Here is a 15,330-nt window from a genome sequence, read left to right as displayed (position 1 = left end):
CAAAACAGATGGCGCTAACTGCACCATGTTTTACGGTTACTGAACTGTACAGCGCCATCTCGTTTACCTCTCAAATTCAAAGCTAGAAATCCTCCTATATTTTACGCATCTTGCTCAAGCAATGTATCTTTGGTAAGAATTAATGCGTAGGGCTTTTTTTTGTTAATAATGTATGCTAATTACATCATTGACAACATAATTGCATCTTGAGGCCTTTCGTTAGTAACTTCACCTATTCGAAACCTGATTTCTTGACTTTCGCTTGAATAAAAAATCCAGAATTTAGATTTAAACCGCACCTTAAAAACTTGCAATAATTGTTGCACAAGACCTAAAAAAAATTGGTTCTAAAATGCGCAATTTTATTTTTGTTTGCACTCATCTCAAGATTCAAAAACATGATATTCGCGTTCCCGGGATACGCTTACGCTCAGTAGGAGTCGAGCCTGAATCCACGGGGCCTTAAGCTCGCTTAAAATTATATGTATACATGTATATGAAGTGGGCATTTTTAAATCTATAAAAAGGCAGAAGTCTGATCCATTTCAATTGATACCGGCTGACTAATTCCTATCTATTAGCTACACCATAATAGGCCTGTGTCGTAAATTTCAGAAATGGCTTATTTCGATAGTTTAGTACCTGTATTACCCCAAAAAAATAATATTTCATGATAAAAATTATATTTAAAACACATATTTTAAGTTTGAAAAAAATATTTTTAAACTGACGTAAAAACACAAGAAAGTGTCATGGCGTCGTGAATGACGTCACATAGTTGCAAGCGATTGTGTTCACTTACGGCGAAAGTTTGTTTTGTTTAAATAAAAATGGAAACTTCGTATTTTAAAAACTGTATAGTGCCCCAGTGTATAAATACAAGTATAAAAACTCCGACTAAATTATTCATACGTGTTCCGGTCAAGGAAAAAATGCGAAAAAGTGGTTAAAACTGGCAAGGAGAAAAGATGCTCATTGTTTATCAACAACATCGAGAATTTATTTTTGTGAAGATCATTTCGATGTAGGTAAGTATTATTAAAAAAAGTAGTGACTACATATTCAACTCGTAAATCTTAAGAAAAACCAAAGCTTTTTTTGTTGCCCTGGGAGCAAACAAACAATTATTTTCTAATTCTTACTTTCGAAATAGGCAATTAAAAACCCACTATTCCACAAACTTGCGATAGGGCTTAAGACACTAAGACTAAGTAGTGTCTTTACAATATCATCTCTCTATATTTACATTGTAATTCTAACCTCAAAATCAATTAATTTGCAATTGGTATACATACCTTCAAATAATAATTGAGTGCATGCTAAAGTGAAATATACGTGAAAATGATAATAAGCAGTATTTTAGTATTGTTTATACTTACATAGAAGTTTTAACATTACGAAATTCCGATGAACAAAAGTCAGTGTTCGACGCGAAAAATCGGCCTAGCATAACAGCGTCAATTTTGGGTAAATTATTGCTGTTCGCTTTGATAAATCCAGGTTCCATGGCAGTTTTTGCTAGTATTATCCGATATGGGTGGAAATAACACTCTCAACTTGTCGAAAAATGATAATAATAGAAAAAAACGAAGTGACTTGTGCTGTTGTATGAAAATCATAACCAAACGCCAACAACAACAATGGCGCATATCACCATGTGACGTAATACGTTCTAATTGGCGTTCACGGCGGAGGGGCCAGGGGGGTATTTTTTTGATTTTAATTTGTAAAAATAACAATAATCTTATTTTTTTATGAGGAATTATTTCGGTTTTCCTTGATTAAATATCACAATTTACGCCTAGAAACATTCATCCATTGGTTTCATTGTTAGTTGACACAAGCCTATTAGCAGTTAGGACATAATGGCGACGAATTTTACGCAATTTAGGTCACATATGGCATTTAGGTCATTGACAATTATAGTACTTATTACGTACGTCAATAATCTTTACAATATGTTTATGGCAATGATCTGCATAAAAGTATACTTAATACGGTTTGTATGGAATTAGGCGGGACATATTGTCAGGCTTCTACCTGCCATAATTCTTTATGGCAGGTAGATATAAAAATGTTGACGGATTGGTGGCCACTTTCAGATGAAAGCGCCTGGCGTCCGTTAGCTCGTTAGGTGTATGACTTCGGAAAATAACGGAACACTTCTGGACGAGGCTAGCCCAGAACCACGAAGTATGCTTACTGGAGGCTAAAATGATGATGGCAGAGTGATAGAGGGAGAATAGCGTTTCGTTTCCTTTTCTGCAAACGACTTTCATCTTGGCTAAGCTCCCAAGCAAGTTTAACAAACTTAGTAAAACAACGGGATTGGATATTTGACGAATACAATCAAATTAAATGTTTATCTTAAATGTGTACTGAACGCGTGGTGTTTACTTATATATGTAGATCATGAGCACTGAACAACATCTAGTATAGGGCCAACTCTAAAATGGCGAACAAAAGTCAGTTGTAGGTAGATCCATCTAGCTACTACTGAGAAAAAAAAACACTAAAGTGTTGCTGCTACATTGGCGTGACCATTTATTTAGTAGCCTGCTTTTGAATATACAGCGTAGCTCGAAACTCGCCACAAACAGCGACGCGGTTCAAGTGGCCATATGTGGGTCACCTATTAAAGCGCGATAACACTATCTGTCGTTGTCTAGCTTAGGTGTGGCGTGTGGGGCTGGCCGTCCCTTTCTAGCCAACCATTAAGCATGTTACACATTTGTCTGTTTTACTTCTTATACAATTTCAACTGGGGAAGTACTTACAGAAAACATCAAACATTTATTCCGCAAATAGGCCACAGCGACACTTTTACATGTCGAATTTTACAAGCAATAAAATTAGCAACAATTACAAAATACAATTACAAATATAGAATCAATGAAATACCGCAGGCAAATAACACTAGACCCTACTCATTCATCATTGTGTTCCTGCCCGCGAGTAAGGTTACCAGAGCTCAAGGAGGGTGCGGGGTGTTAGGGTCGGAAACGCGCATGTAACACCTCTGGCTACGGTAACCGCTTACCATCAGGCAGGCCGTATGCTTGTTTGCCACCGACGTAGTCAAAATTATTTTCGTTGTCTTGTTTCTGACTACTCTGCCATGCTTGTGTTAGTGTCTTCTATCAAATAAATAAAAAATAAAAAAGTAGAGTGCATTGCATGTAGATTATTATTTACTTACATGAGAAAAATGAAAAAAATTCATCTCATACAAAAAGCTACACTCAAAAAACAAGGCAACGCAAATAATTTTGACCCATATAAAAATCCACTTAAGATAAAATAAACTTTTGTAACAATCAATGAAGAAGATTCGTTGGAAGTTTAATTTCGATAAGTGTCGTCATAATTTAAATAAATTAATAGTTTAAAAAACACTAGAAAAACACGCTTTTATAAATGCGCTTTTGATCGTGTTCAATGTCCATTACGTGACCTTTCTCACAAGTGCAAACACGACTATGCTACGATATTCCATCATGGAATGCCAGTGCCTATCTTCCGGCTTCATCATCAGACCTTGAAACCTACTCGTGGTCAAAGTTCATTTCAAGACAAATCCAAACACAGCTATGCTACGATGTTCCATCATGAAGTTCCAGTTCATATCTTCCGGCTCCATCATCAGATCAGTTCGACAATACCATACTGTACTGTCATCATAACTATATACAGCTGCCAATTTTCATGACACTACGATCCTTGGAAGATGGTTAAATTAGTTACCTTAGATTCCATTACATAGTTACATACAGGTAACCCTAATAAAAGCGTGTTAAAAAAAACTCTTGCTCTTAGGTATGGTCGAGAAAATTGATTCTTCAGCAGTTTACGGTTCACTTTACATTGGAAAGCTCTTAGCATAAGTAGTATGTACAGTCAGCGTCAAATACTTCGTAGCAGTCAAAGTGGCCAAATAGTTCGGTACACCATACTAAATATATGGTGTAAATATATGGTGCATACTAAGTATTTGACGCTGACTGTACATCCATCCATCCAAATTTACTTATGTACAACCGCAAACTGATAAAGAATCAATTTCCTCAACTGTACCTACATCTACTTGTGAATGGCAATCAGTTTTTATTAAATGAGTGATATCCAATTGCAAATAGCTATTTCGAAAACATCTGTAACGATTTGAAAAGTTATGTAGTAGGTGCCACCTAAGACAATGTTTAAATCTTAGTAGAATGTATGCTCTTTCTATTATTAGGTACATAGAATTGATAAAATACTACAAAGTATCCAAACCCATGTTTTAATATCCTAACGTAGGGCATCTAGGTCATGAGATAAGGGAAGTTTACCAAAATGTCTCTAATTTCTCTCATATCCCGCCGTGGTATATGAGAGAAATTAGAGGAAAAATATACACTGTGAGGTATACCTAATAGGTAAGTATGTTTAAGGAAACTAAATGGCATAGTTAAATTTCAAAAAAATATTTTAATTTAATAAAATAATTTTATGAAAAGTAATTAAATGTTGCATATAGCCTTGTTGTAATACGGGCATAACATTTAATTCAACCAAAGAATTGAAAACTGTGACATATCAATGTCATTTCGAATATCAATCGTCCGAGATAGTAATTACGTTTAGTAGCAAATGTACACACTAGTACTAAACACTAATCAACATGTAAACATGCCCTAAGGTAAGTGTATACGCTCGTAAACGCCTTATAAGATAAAAATAAATTATTGATTATCTCTGAAATGAAGTTAATTAGAATACCAGTGTCTTTGAGAAAGCTACTTAATCTAAGCTAAGGAATGCACCCTTGAAATTAACGGAAATAAAAAAAACACTGTTTATAAGGGAAAAATCTATTATTACTATTAGGTACATTAAGATAGTCAGTGTGTGACGCGCTTAACACCGTAGTCCGTCTCACCTGATATCATTTTAAACAGGTGTTTGAGTAGTGTTATCGTCATTATCGATTTAAAGAATAAAATGTTTAATAGAAACAACACATGGACAACTGTTGAAAATAAATCTGTTAAATTCATCAGGGTATCTTGGTCATGCCGAGAGCAAGCAAATTGTTTGAATAACTTTAACCTGACAATGTGAAGTTTATATAATTAGGTATTTATTTTAAATAAATAATGCAAAGCAGAACCCATATTCATGTTTCTTTCTTATCAAATTATAAAGAAACAATATTTCTCCGTATAATCTGGAGTATAAAAGACAAAGATTAAATTTTTATCAAATGACAATATTTGACATTTCAGTGTTATTCGTAGTGGCCTAGACCTAAACTTCAGTAAGGAGTCAAGTTCAACTACAATCACACAATAGGTATTATAATAATTTTGGGTAAATAGGCTTTGATAATACAATGACTTTTCAATAATTAAAGATAGTGACTATCAGCCCCGTTTCACGACTGTTACAATTGACACGTGACGATGACAAATCGCCGTACATTGCTGAGAGCCTACCGCAAAGCAAGTTCGAAGTGTTGCCTCCCTGACACATTTACGTACGAATTTACAAGTGCGACAGAGAGACAACACGTCGAACGTGGTGCACGGTAGGCCCTCAGGTTCCAACAAGCGATTATACTGTCCTTACTGACCCAGAAATTTACAGAAAGTGTCAAGTGTCAATTATCAGTGTGGTTATACAGGTGCCTGAAAACTACTGTATACATATTATGTTTATTATTTGCAGATAAAATATGATATATAGCCTATAAATCATTTAAGATTAAAAGGAAACAAAAGACCCCTGATATAAATGATCAAGCAAGCAAGCAGAGTGAGAAAAGTATTAATCAGTAAGTTGCAACTGTAGCAATATGATCATACAATTTGTTTCACCCATATAAAATGCTACATTATCGGCCTAGCTAGACAGTAAACATAATATAGATGAAGTAAGTAAGTAAACATTTTCTATTGCACCACAAACAAAACAAATTTAAAAACAGATTTACGATGTAAAGAAAGGTAGCAACAGGCGGTCTTATCACTGTAAGCGATGAAAGGAATTCTATGAGTCTATACATCAATCTAGGATTGCAAATTTCAAATATCTGTGAATTACCTTACATATCATCTACATATCATAAATTAAATATGTACCCACAGAAAAATATCCAGTAAAGTATCACATACCTAACTAATTGTAAACTAATTGTAGGCTTAATAAAATCTAGAATAATGTACCTTTATCACTATGCAAAAAAACATACAAGGTAGGTATACAGCAAAAATAAACAACATTATTATACAGTGTTTATTTGTCTTTCATGTTTTACTTTTTGACTCTCAAAGGTTGACTGGAAGACATCCCTTATGGGGATAAGTTCACCTTTGTACATTGGCAACATTCAATTTTATTTTATCTTTACCTGTCTTATGTACAATAAAATGTTTACATACATACATACATAACAATGTAAGAGTAAGATTAAGAGAAAAACTAAAAGCATCATCATTGATATATTTTTTGTGTTTCATATAGGTTAATACTGGGGATGTTAACATAGCAAAACAGATGTTTTCTGCCCAGTCAGGGTCCATGGCCATTATAAATCAGAATAAAAATATTAACTAACATTGTAAATATTTATTTGTTAATCACAAATAGCAGTAGCAAAATTTATATTACTTTTGAGCTAATATAATATCTCGATCCCAAGCCAAAAAGTTCACCACATAATCCTGATATTAGCTCTAGTATGAACTATGATAAAATAAATTCTGGTTAATTTTATAGAGGTTAACAGAATACTAGTACAGGGTTATAATTAAATCACTTAGACCAGGGGTTACAAAACTGAATGCCATAGACAGTAAAGAAGGGTGCTATGAGGCAATCCTCACCATGTTATCTTATCTATTTTAAATAGCCAAGCTAGGTTAGGTTGCTGAAATTAAATTTTAAACTTGCAAGTGTGCCGCGAAACTGTAAAAGATTGGGATCCTCTACACTTAGACAGTTATCACATATCACTTGAAATGATGAGGCACTTGCATCATATTTTTTCATATTAATCATTTTGTTTTCATAAGACACGGAACATATGTGTTACATAGAATGAATACTACGAAACTTGAAAACAGTTTGATGGCAGTTAGTTTAGCTCTTGATATACATTAGTGTCATTATTACAAACATGCTATATTATTCCAATATAATAACTAAGCATGTAAATTATTAAAGAGTTAGCTTTTCGACATTACAGTCATAATCTTAATGTTTATATGAAAGTTACTGTTATGATGCATCTCTTGTATATAAATATGGAAGTCAGTCATAATAACTTGAGTGGGTAGGTAAAAGCTAAATAATATAAAGTTTAATGTCGGTATTAAACAAGAAAAGTTACATAAAGATACCTACACAAATATATTTGTAAGATGTTCCTATACACATTTTCAGTCATCAAATTCAGCAACAATTACTTATGTAAGAAAGCTTTAAATTGTTAGGTAAGTTGAGCGATGAAATGCACCACCGATTGTAGTGGTTACCTTTCAATTAGTAACCTACTAGCTGGCTCTCAATGAGATTAACACATCAGACTGACATCACATCACACGCCACTACGCTAAGCACTTGCGTAACAATACGTGTATACATAGTAACAAGCCTGTCTAGGTAATCATTACGAGCGCGATCGCCGATTTGTTCTGTTATCACGGCGCGTCCCTCGTGCCGCTCTCAGGCCATTCAACCGCGATCGGTACGAACCACCAATACCTTCGTCTACAATGACCATGACATCGAAACCAGCACAATAGCCTCCGGTCACTGGAGCATTGACTCGCAGAAGGTTTCGATGCCGCCGACAACAAACTTTATCTCAGACTTAGAAACTTTTACACGAATTCCTAACAGAAAACAGGACAAACTCACCTGTCAGAAGACTCCGAGCTGTCGTATCTGTCGAAACATCGCTTCTTCCTGTCCTCTCCGTCCTCCTCGGGCACTTTAGATGATTTTTCAGTGTTCTCGGAGCCCACCGCCGCGGAATGATCCGCGGCCACGCCGCCCGAATCACTTTTCTCACACCTTTCTAGTTCTGTATAGAATGATAACTTTCTTTTATCACCTTCAAACGTTTGATCACTACACTTTTTTGAGTCACCATGTCCAGTATCTGGCGCGGAAAAAGTTAATTTTTTCATTAATAGCGGGTCGGCGCCGTCGTCGCGCGACCCATCCGCCATCTTTAAGCGCGCGAGTGTTTTGTCACTAGTTTCCGACGCGAGCCGCCGGCAGCATTGGCGCTAGTGTGCAGGTGCACGCGCGGGGAAAAGCGTGCGGGGTTCAGCGGGTGTGACGTCACGGCGACTGCGCGCGAGAGAAGAGCGCAGTGACGTAACGACTCCGCCCCTTGCATGTGCACGGGCGCTGTCATTGGCCGCGCGTTACGCAACGCGCGGGCTTATTCAATAAGCGCGCGAGAAGGGAGCGTAGGACTCGACGCGATAGGGAGGCCCGTCCCAGCCCTAAAACGCGTACAAATAATGCAACATAATTACGAATGAGCGTTTGTTGCGCTGCCTGCTTACACATGCGTCCGATCACTTCACACGCACGCCCCGGCAGCGAGCTGCAAGCTCGCTGCTGCAGCCGAGCCGAGTAACAAGTGCATCGTAATATTTAAATTAATGACACGTTCCACCCCTCTGTCCCTTTTTATATTCTTCGGTTATCAGAAGTAGGCAATTAGTTACGCTTTACGACACAATCAGAATCTAAAATTATGCCTTATAATTTTTTGACTAGTAGGTAGGTATCTAATTAAGAGTTTACCAAAGTTCGAGTGACCTCTTAGGTCATTTGAATAACAGTTGGGTAATGTCCCAGCAGGCAAAATAGGCAAATAATATTTTTACTTTTTACATTTGGATTCAGAGCTTCTGATTACAAAATAAATATATGTACAGACTATGGTATCGCACGGGCACTGGGACCATTCATTAAGTACGTAAGGGTTATTTTTGCATTTTACCTCTCTTGAGATAAGATCACGTGATGATAAGTACCTAATGATTTTCTGTAGGTACCCCAAACTAGAAACTCTTGACGGTCTTGATCTTATTAATTAGTGACCGCTTAAAAAGACGAGAACCTAAAATTACTAATAGTAGGTACCTAGGTAAGTATTTAGGTACTAAGTAAGTACTGACTGGTATTTTAATTATCCTCGACTAATAATTATTTTTTGTTGTTGGAGTCCAAGACACACTTTGGGTCGCTGCGCCAGAGAAGTAAGTAATTAAAAAATATTTTAATTCAATTGTGTATGAATAGGTAGAATTAGTATAACTTTAATAACGAGCCCTACCTAAGTACCTACTTGGAAGTCTCGGAACCAACAAAAACCGCGGTATACTTATACGAAAGGTCAATATATTGTGGAGAGTAACTAACCACCTTATATACCTACTTGAATTTTTATAGAAGTATAAGCCCTTGAACTTTGAACTTGTAATGTTGGTCATGGTCATTGTAAAAAACGAAGAAGAATTCAAATATTGTACTTCGTATAGGTAAGTAGAACACAATTGTAGGTAAGTTCCGTAAATTAGGGCTACTTTTTTTATGAACACCCTACAGTCGAAGCCGAAGATAAATATGTGTACAAATGTACTTATTTAAATGGGTAAATCAGAAGTAACCGATTTGCAAGAGAGAAGTGATCCCAAAATGACCAAAAATAAAATTGGATCAAACTTGTGGCATATCAAATGAAAAAAGACGTTGTAAAAATCTCAAATAAGTATACTTTTTTTGAAGATAGGTTTTTTTATAGGCGAACTTTTTTCACCATGCCACCCTACCCTTTACCTAAGAAACTACTGGGTCTAAGAATTAGAAAAAGGTACATAAAAATGTTCTTTACGTACGGATTAAATGAAGATTTATAAGACGTATCTCAAGCGTTAGTCAACCTAAAGAAAAAAAAAATACTTTGTAAAAATTGTCTGGTATTCGGTTCGACCCGCAATGCGTAGGTACCTAGGTTTTTTAATGCGTGATTATGAATTATTTTTTTGTTATACTTATATTTTTTTATATGTATTGAACCATATGATACCCGTATCACATTAATTTTAAAAATAAAATTGCTAAATGTGACAAGAAAGAAAAGGTCAAGACATCATGATATTGGTGTGAAGTACATAATTTTTGGATGACCCCTAAATTAAACTGCTTTAGAATGACGGGAAGTTGTAAGAAAAACCAGTATCAATCTTGCATATTCGAGCGACAGAGATAGGTAACAAAATTTAGTTTTTCTATTTTTGAGGTATTTTTTTCTTTGTATTGTATTATTTTAAAAACATGTTTCGACTAAGAAAAAAATATGCAAACAGCCAATACACATACGGCACGGGCACGAACCTATATACTTACTTTACTCTTTGGGCACGACTGTCATATCAAGCTTTAGGATAAAGCGAGATAGGGAGATCAATGACCAATATCTCGCTCTTTCTTAAGGTGAGTACAGACGGGTCAATTCTACGCCCAATCTGATTAAATTGACAATTGAATCAGCACAAAATTTGATACTCAAGCCGTAGCCTTTTAGATGGTGGGCAAGCTGTGTATGTGTGGGATTTTAGCATGTTTTTAGGGATGTGAACTTGTCGATTGTAATCATTTTATGTATCGATAATCTCTACATAGCAAAACAGAATAGCGATTAATTGAAGCTTCGATATCTTCACTAAAAATTAATATCATAGAAATGCTAATGGATGATGAATACTTTATGATATAACAAAATAACTGAATTATTTCGGAAAACATATTTTCGTTGGTTTTGGCCGGTGTACCATGAATTTCCGCGTGATTATTGTAATCTCGTACTCACAAAATCATACTGGTTGATAAAAATATATAAAATTGTGTTATATATAATGGTTATCTGTTCATTTTAGGTAGTTTAATCTTTTCAAGTAAAATTAATATTGTAAAAAAATGCCGATAGTTTATCGACATGGCTACAACGTCTGGTTAATCGTACATAATAAAACCGGACAAGTTCGAGTCGGACTCGCCCACCGAGGATTCCGTACTTTTTAGTATTTGTTGTTATAGCGGCAACAGAAATACATCATCTGTGAAAATTTCAACTGTCTAGCTATCACGGTTCATGAGATACAGCCTGGTTACAGACGGACGGACAGACGGACAGCGGAGTCTTAGTAATAGGGTCCCGTTTTACCCTTTGGGTACGGAACCCTAAAAATGTGGCTGTGTGTGTGTGTGAGGCTAGGGTGACAGCTGGCTTAGAGTTCATCTTTAGGAATATTATATCTATCGACTTTTCTGATCAAATTGTCAGTTTGGTCATTCCGTCTGGACGCGACGGGCCCTTACGGCTTAGCAAGCTGAGCTTGCAGCAAATCAAACATAGATGGTAGGATCAACTAGCTGTGCTATATGCGTGCGCCCGTAAGGGACGGAATATACGCAATGCGCCAAATTAAAAACACGTTTGAACATCCCTGACAACATACCAAAAACAAACTACGTAATTTGGTCGGGTTATTTGTTGTCCACCATACTATAAGCCATACTAAAATTTACGGTGGAGAATAAAAAAAATGAAACTGTGACAAGGACAAATAATGATAGCGCTTTCTCTGCTACTCCTACTTAGGGTTGCCATCTCTAAACTTTGGAAACAAGGACAAAACGCGTAAAAACCCCGGATTTTAGAGTCCTAAACCCGGACATGTCAACAGGTTTTTTTTAAACAGGTTGATGTGCTTGTGTCACGGGCGGCCTAAGGTCTTAAATTTTTAAAACTAGAAATGAAGTCCTCCTCCATGGACGCTCCTCGGACGCCCTCTAAACTAGGACAAATCCGGGGAAACCCGGATGGATGGCAACCCTACTCCTACTGAAAGTTCCATAAGAGCATCTCGTTAGGTCATCTGCCGGCTCAACCATTTCATCCCTATCTATACTTATTGTACCTCTATGAAATCAAAGCAAATGTATACCCAGTTGATACCCAGTTTGTCATTGTTTGTCAGTAGAAAAAGTGAAATTCAAATTTTCTATTGGAGGACAACCCTTCGCGCCTACATTTTTTTAAACTTGCTGCGATTTTTCGGCTGACGGAAATGGCTTGGCAGACTATATGAAGAATATACCTAATAGGTACTCACTTCATATGCATGAAAACTAAATTTCACCTAAAGAGCGTCCACGATCATAATGATCACAGGCATAATGGCCTCAACACACTTCACACATGCGATTTGCGATACATTGCGGCATTTGATCGATCAATTGAATTCTTTACTCCTACTTAGCCAAGAATTAATTATGCAAACTCGTATGCCGTTTGTTGCAAGCCTTAAAAATGCGATGAAAGCATAATAAAACCATTTTTCACCACACCAACTGGTAAAGGCCCCATTGATTGTTCATTTTATAGACCGCGAGCCAGGAACAGATCTCCATGACCAATCGCCTCCCTGGCGAAAACTCGTATAGTGTTTAACGGCTACGTCAGCTGCCGCTCCGTTGGTGGATTAAGAAAAAATTGTCATCGCCTCCCGTTTGATACTTTGTCAGACGATAGTTCATATTTTCAGTTAGTTAACACAAATCGTTAGGCGGTTGTATCGCGCTGGTCAGAACATCAGCTGGGCGACCAGCTACAAAACAGACCAGTTCATGCGAATGAACATGTAAAAAATAAGCGCTTTATGATAGTTCTTTGATAGTAATAAAAAAATGATAGTAATAAAAAAAAATTAAACTTTGCATTTAGCATTGCACAGGTGTTCCAAATAAACGGTTACGCAATTTTCACATTACGCATACTTTGCGGACATAAAGTACTGGTAAGGCGCGTATTTTTTAATGTTCATGTCATCAACTGACGGTTTTTCTACCGCAATACAACCGACTGACTGATATTTAAATTCATGATAGCATCTAAACTATCATCTGAAAAAGTATCAGCCGGGAGGTGACGATTGGCGATAATTGCGCCTGGCCCGCGGTCTATAATCCACATGTGGGGCAAAATAATCACATGCAAATTTTGAGTTGTTTCTATATTTTAGCTGGCAGAATTGACTTCTAAATGATGATTTTGAATGATAATTTTTTTTACGTTCATTTGGATTTGATTTGTTTTTTTTTGGTATTTCATAGTTAGTATTTTGCTCGTGTTGGTGTGATGAAAAACGTGTTTTTCACTCGGAACCAAGGTTTGTTTAACCCTCGTGCCTTGAAACCCCCGCAACGCTCAAAATTCCATTTCTCGAACCACTCCACTCGATATGCTCGTGGGTCAATTTTAGAATCTTCCGCTTGCTTGGGTATCAATATAGCACGAGTGGTTAAACAACAACGTTGCCCCTGTGTAAAACAAATAACTATTAGATTATATAATCTGTGGTACCATCTAGTGAGCTGCTGCGAGGGCTCAAAGTTAGTAGAGAAAGGTGCGAAGTAAGTTTACATTTAGCTCGCTTAAATTGAGCAGAGGCGACATCTAGTGTAAACTCCGAATACTCTGATGAACATTCATTTACATACTTTACGGACATATTCCCAACTTTCTCCTGTCGAAGCTGCGTTCAGTACGTACATTTCAACTTGAGTTGAGCTATGTATGTAAGTAGTTTGTTGTCTTGTCACTAGGTGGCAAATTTCTGTGTGAGTATGTAGCAATGAGAATTTGATATTCGTTATTCGCTATTTGCACGACTGTCACGCAACCTAGCGTCCGCAAGTCTAGGGGAAAACGTCAATCCGCTACATCTTACAAAAGTACTCCAAAACTTAAAACTACTGAATGGATTTTCATGCGACTTTCATCTATTAATAGAGTGATTCTTGAGGAAGGCTTAGGTATACAACTTGTTAAGGTTTTGTGTAAATAAATAAAATTGGTTGAAATATAACGATGTTGTCGGAAAAAATCACGCTGGCTAGGAGCTTTAATTGAAAACGCTGCACGCTGCCTAATCCGTTTGAGCTATAACAACACAATGTATGGTGGGGTTGTCTCTCTTTCATGGGTCTACAAAAAAGTCCGCGATGTTGAATGTACTATACCCATTCTTAACGTCTAGAAAAAAATCACATAGTATGTGGCATTTGCAAAGCTGTTTATACGGATACAGTACCAATAATTATCAAATTAAGTAGGTACGTTAGTTATATTAAGCATTTCATGCAGATTACAATGGTCCCATACAATTTAAATGAACATGTCACGAGTAATCGTAAATTAAAGTTTCACTTCGAGCCATATAACTTGTACGAAATGTTAAAGACGCTATCCGCAATTAGTTCTAATTTTTACCACCTTATGCGCTGGGATCGCTTTACTTACCTACCCCCACCATGCACTTCGCACGGTCCCAATAGAGGTGGATTGTCAAAGGAAACTTTGTAGCCACAGTAAATTTACTACCATCTTTCGACACGCTTTTAAAACTTTTAGAACACCATTTGACTTTGATACTTATTCTTTCACTGATACTGTTAAATTAAAATTGTTTAGTATCAAAAAGTGGCGCCATCTAATAGATCAAAGGCCAAAGCTATGGAGGCGTCGTTTCGAGCGATGGCGCCACAACCTTTAGCAGATGCCCAGTAAGATGGCGCCATTTCTTGATATTTAACAAATTTAACACATATCAGAGAAAGAATAAGGATCAAAGTCAAATGGCGTTCCAAAACTTTTAATCATGTGTCGAAAGATGACATTACATTTACTGTGGCTACATCATTTTCTTTGACAACCCACCTCTAATTTCAAATTCTCTTTGGTATATAGAGGACGCCAATGTGAGATTATTCTAAACCCGTAAACCGCAAGTTTTTTGTGAGAAAACGGTATGCTGAACTTGATTAATCGATGAAGGAAATATTCATCGGAATGTACGTAGGTAAATGTATTCTTATTAAAAACAAGAGAGAAAAATGAAAAACCTTTTTTTAAACGATTTTTATAAAAAAATATATTTTCAGAAAAATATTGAAGACAAAACACGTAAAATAAAACTATTGCTAAATTACAGAAATAGGTACGTCATTATTATCTTACTTACGAGCATCGGGGTTTGATAGGGAATTAGTGTTTGGAATATTTGATTATGAATAAATGAATAATACGTAGGTATATTATCTGGAATAATCAGTAGGCAGGTACAATATCATTCTATTGGAAACAAGTAATGATAGGAATGTTTTTTATTTGTACTACATAGGTGTGTAGGTACTACAGGATATCCTTAAACGCAATATAAAAATATTTTTTTCTTATTTATAACGCATTTCCCTAAAAAC

At 36.3% G+C, this 15,330-nt stretch overlaps 1 protein-coding gene across 1 annotated transcript in view; it reads right to left on the bottom strand.

The window, feature by feature from the left end:
• Nucleotides 1-8,241, bottom strand: part of LOC133517308 (zinc finger protein jing homolog) — a 160,384-nt gene extending 152,143 nt beyond the window's left edge. The window contains exon 1 of the mRNA XM_061850558.1: nucleotides 7,903-8,241. Within this exon, the coding sequence (XP_061706542.1) occupies nucleotides 7,903-8,216 (314 nt within the window). The 5' untranslated portion in view covers nucleotides 8,217-8,241. The remainder of the gene's footprint in view (nucleotides 1-7,902) is intronic.
• Between the last annotated feature and the right edge of the window lie 7,089 nt (nucleotides 8,242-15,330).

This window comes from Cydia pomonella, chromosome 4 (genome assembly GCF_033807575.1).
Source record: "Cydia pomonella isolate Wapato2018A chromosome 4, ilCydPomo1, whole genome shotgun sequence".
NCBI lineage: Eukaryota > Metazoa > Arthropoda > Insecta > Lepidoptera > Tortricidae > Cydia > Cydia pomonella.
Note: the sequence above shows the minus strand (reverse complement) of the source record. Positions and strands in the feature narration are given on the sequence as shown.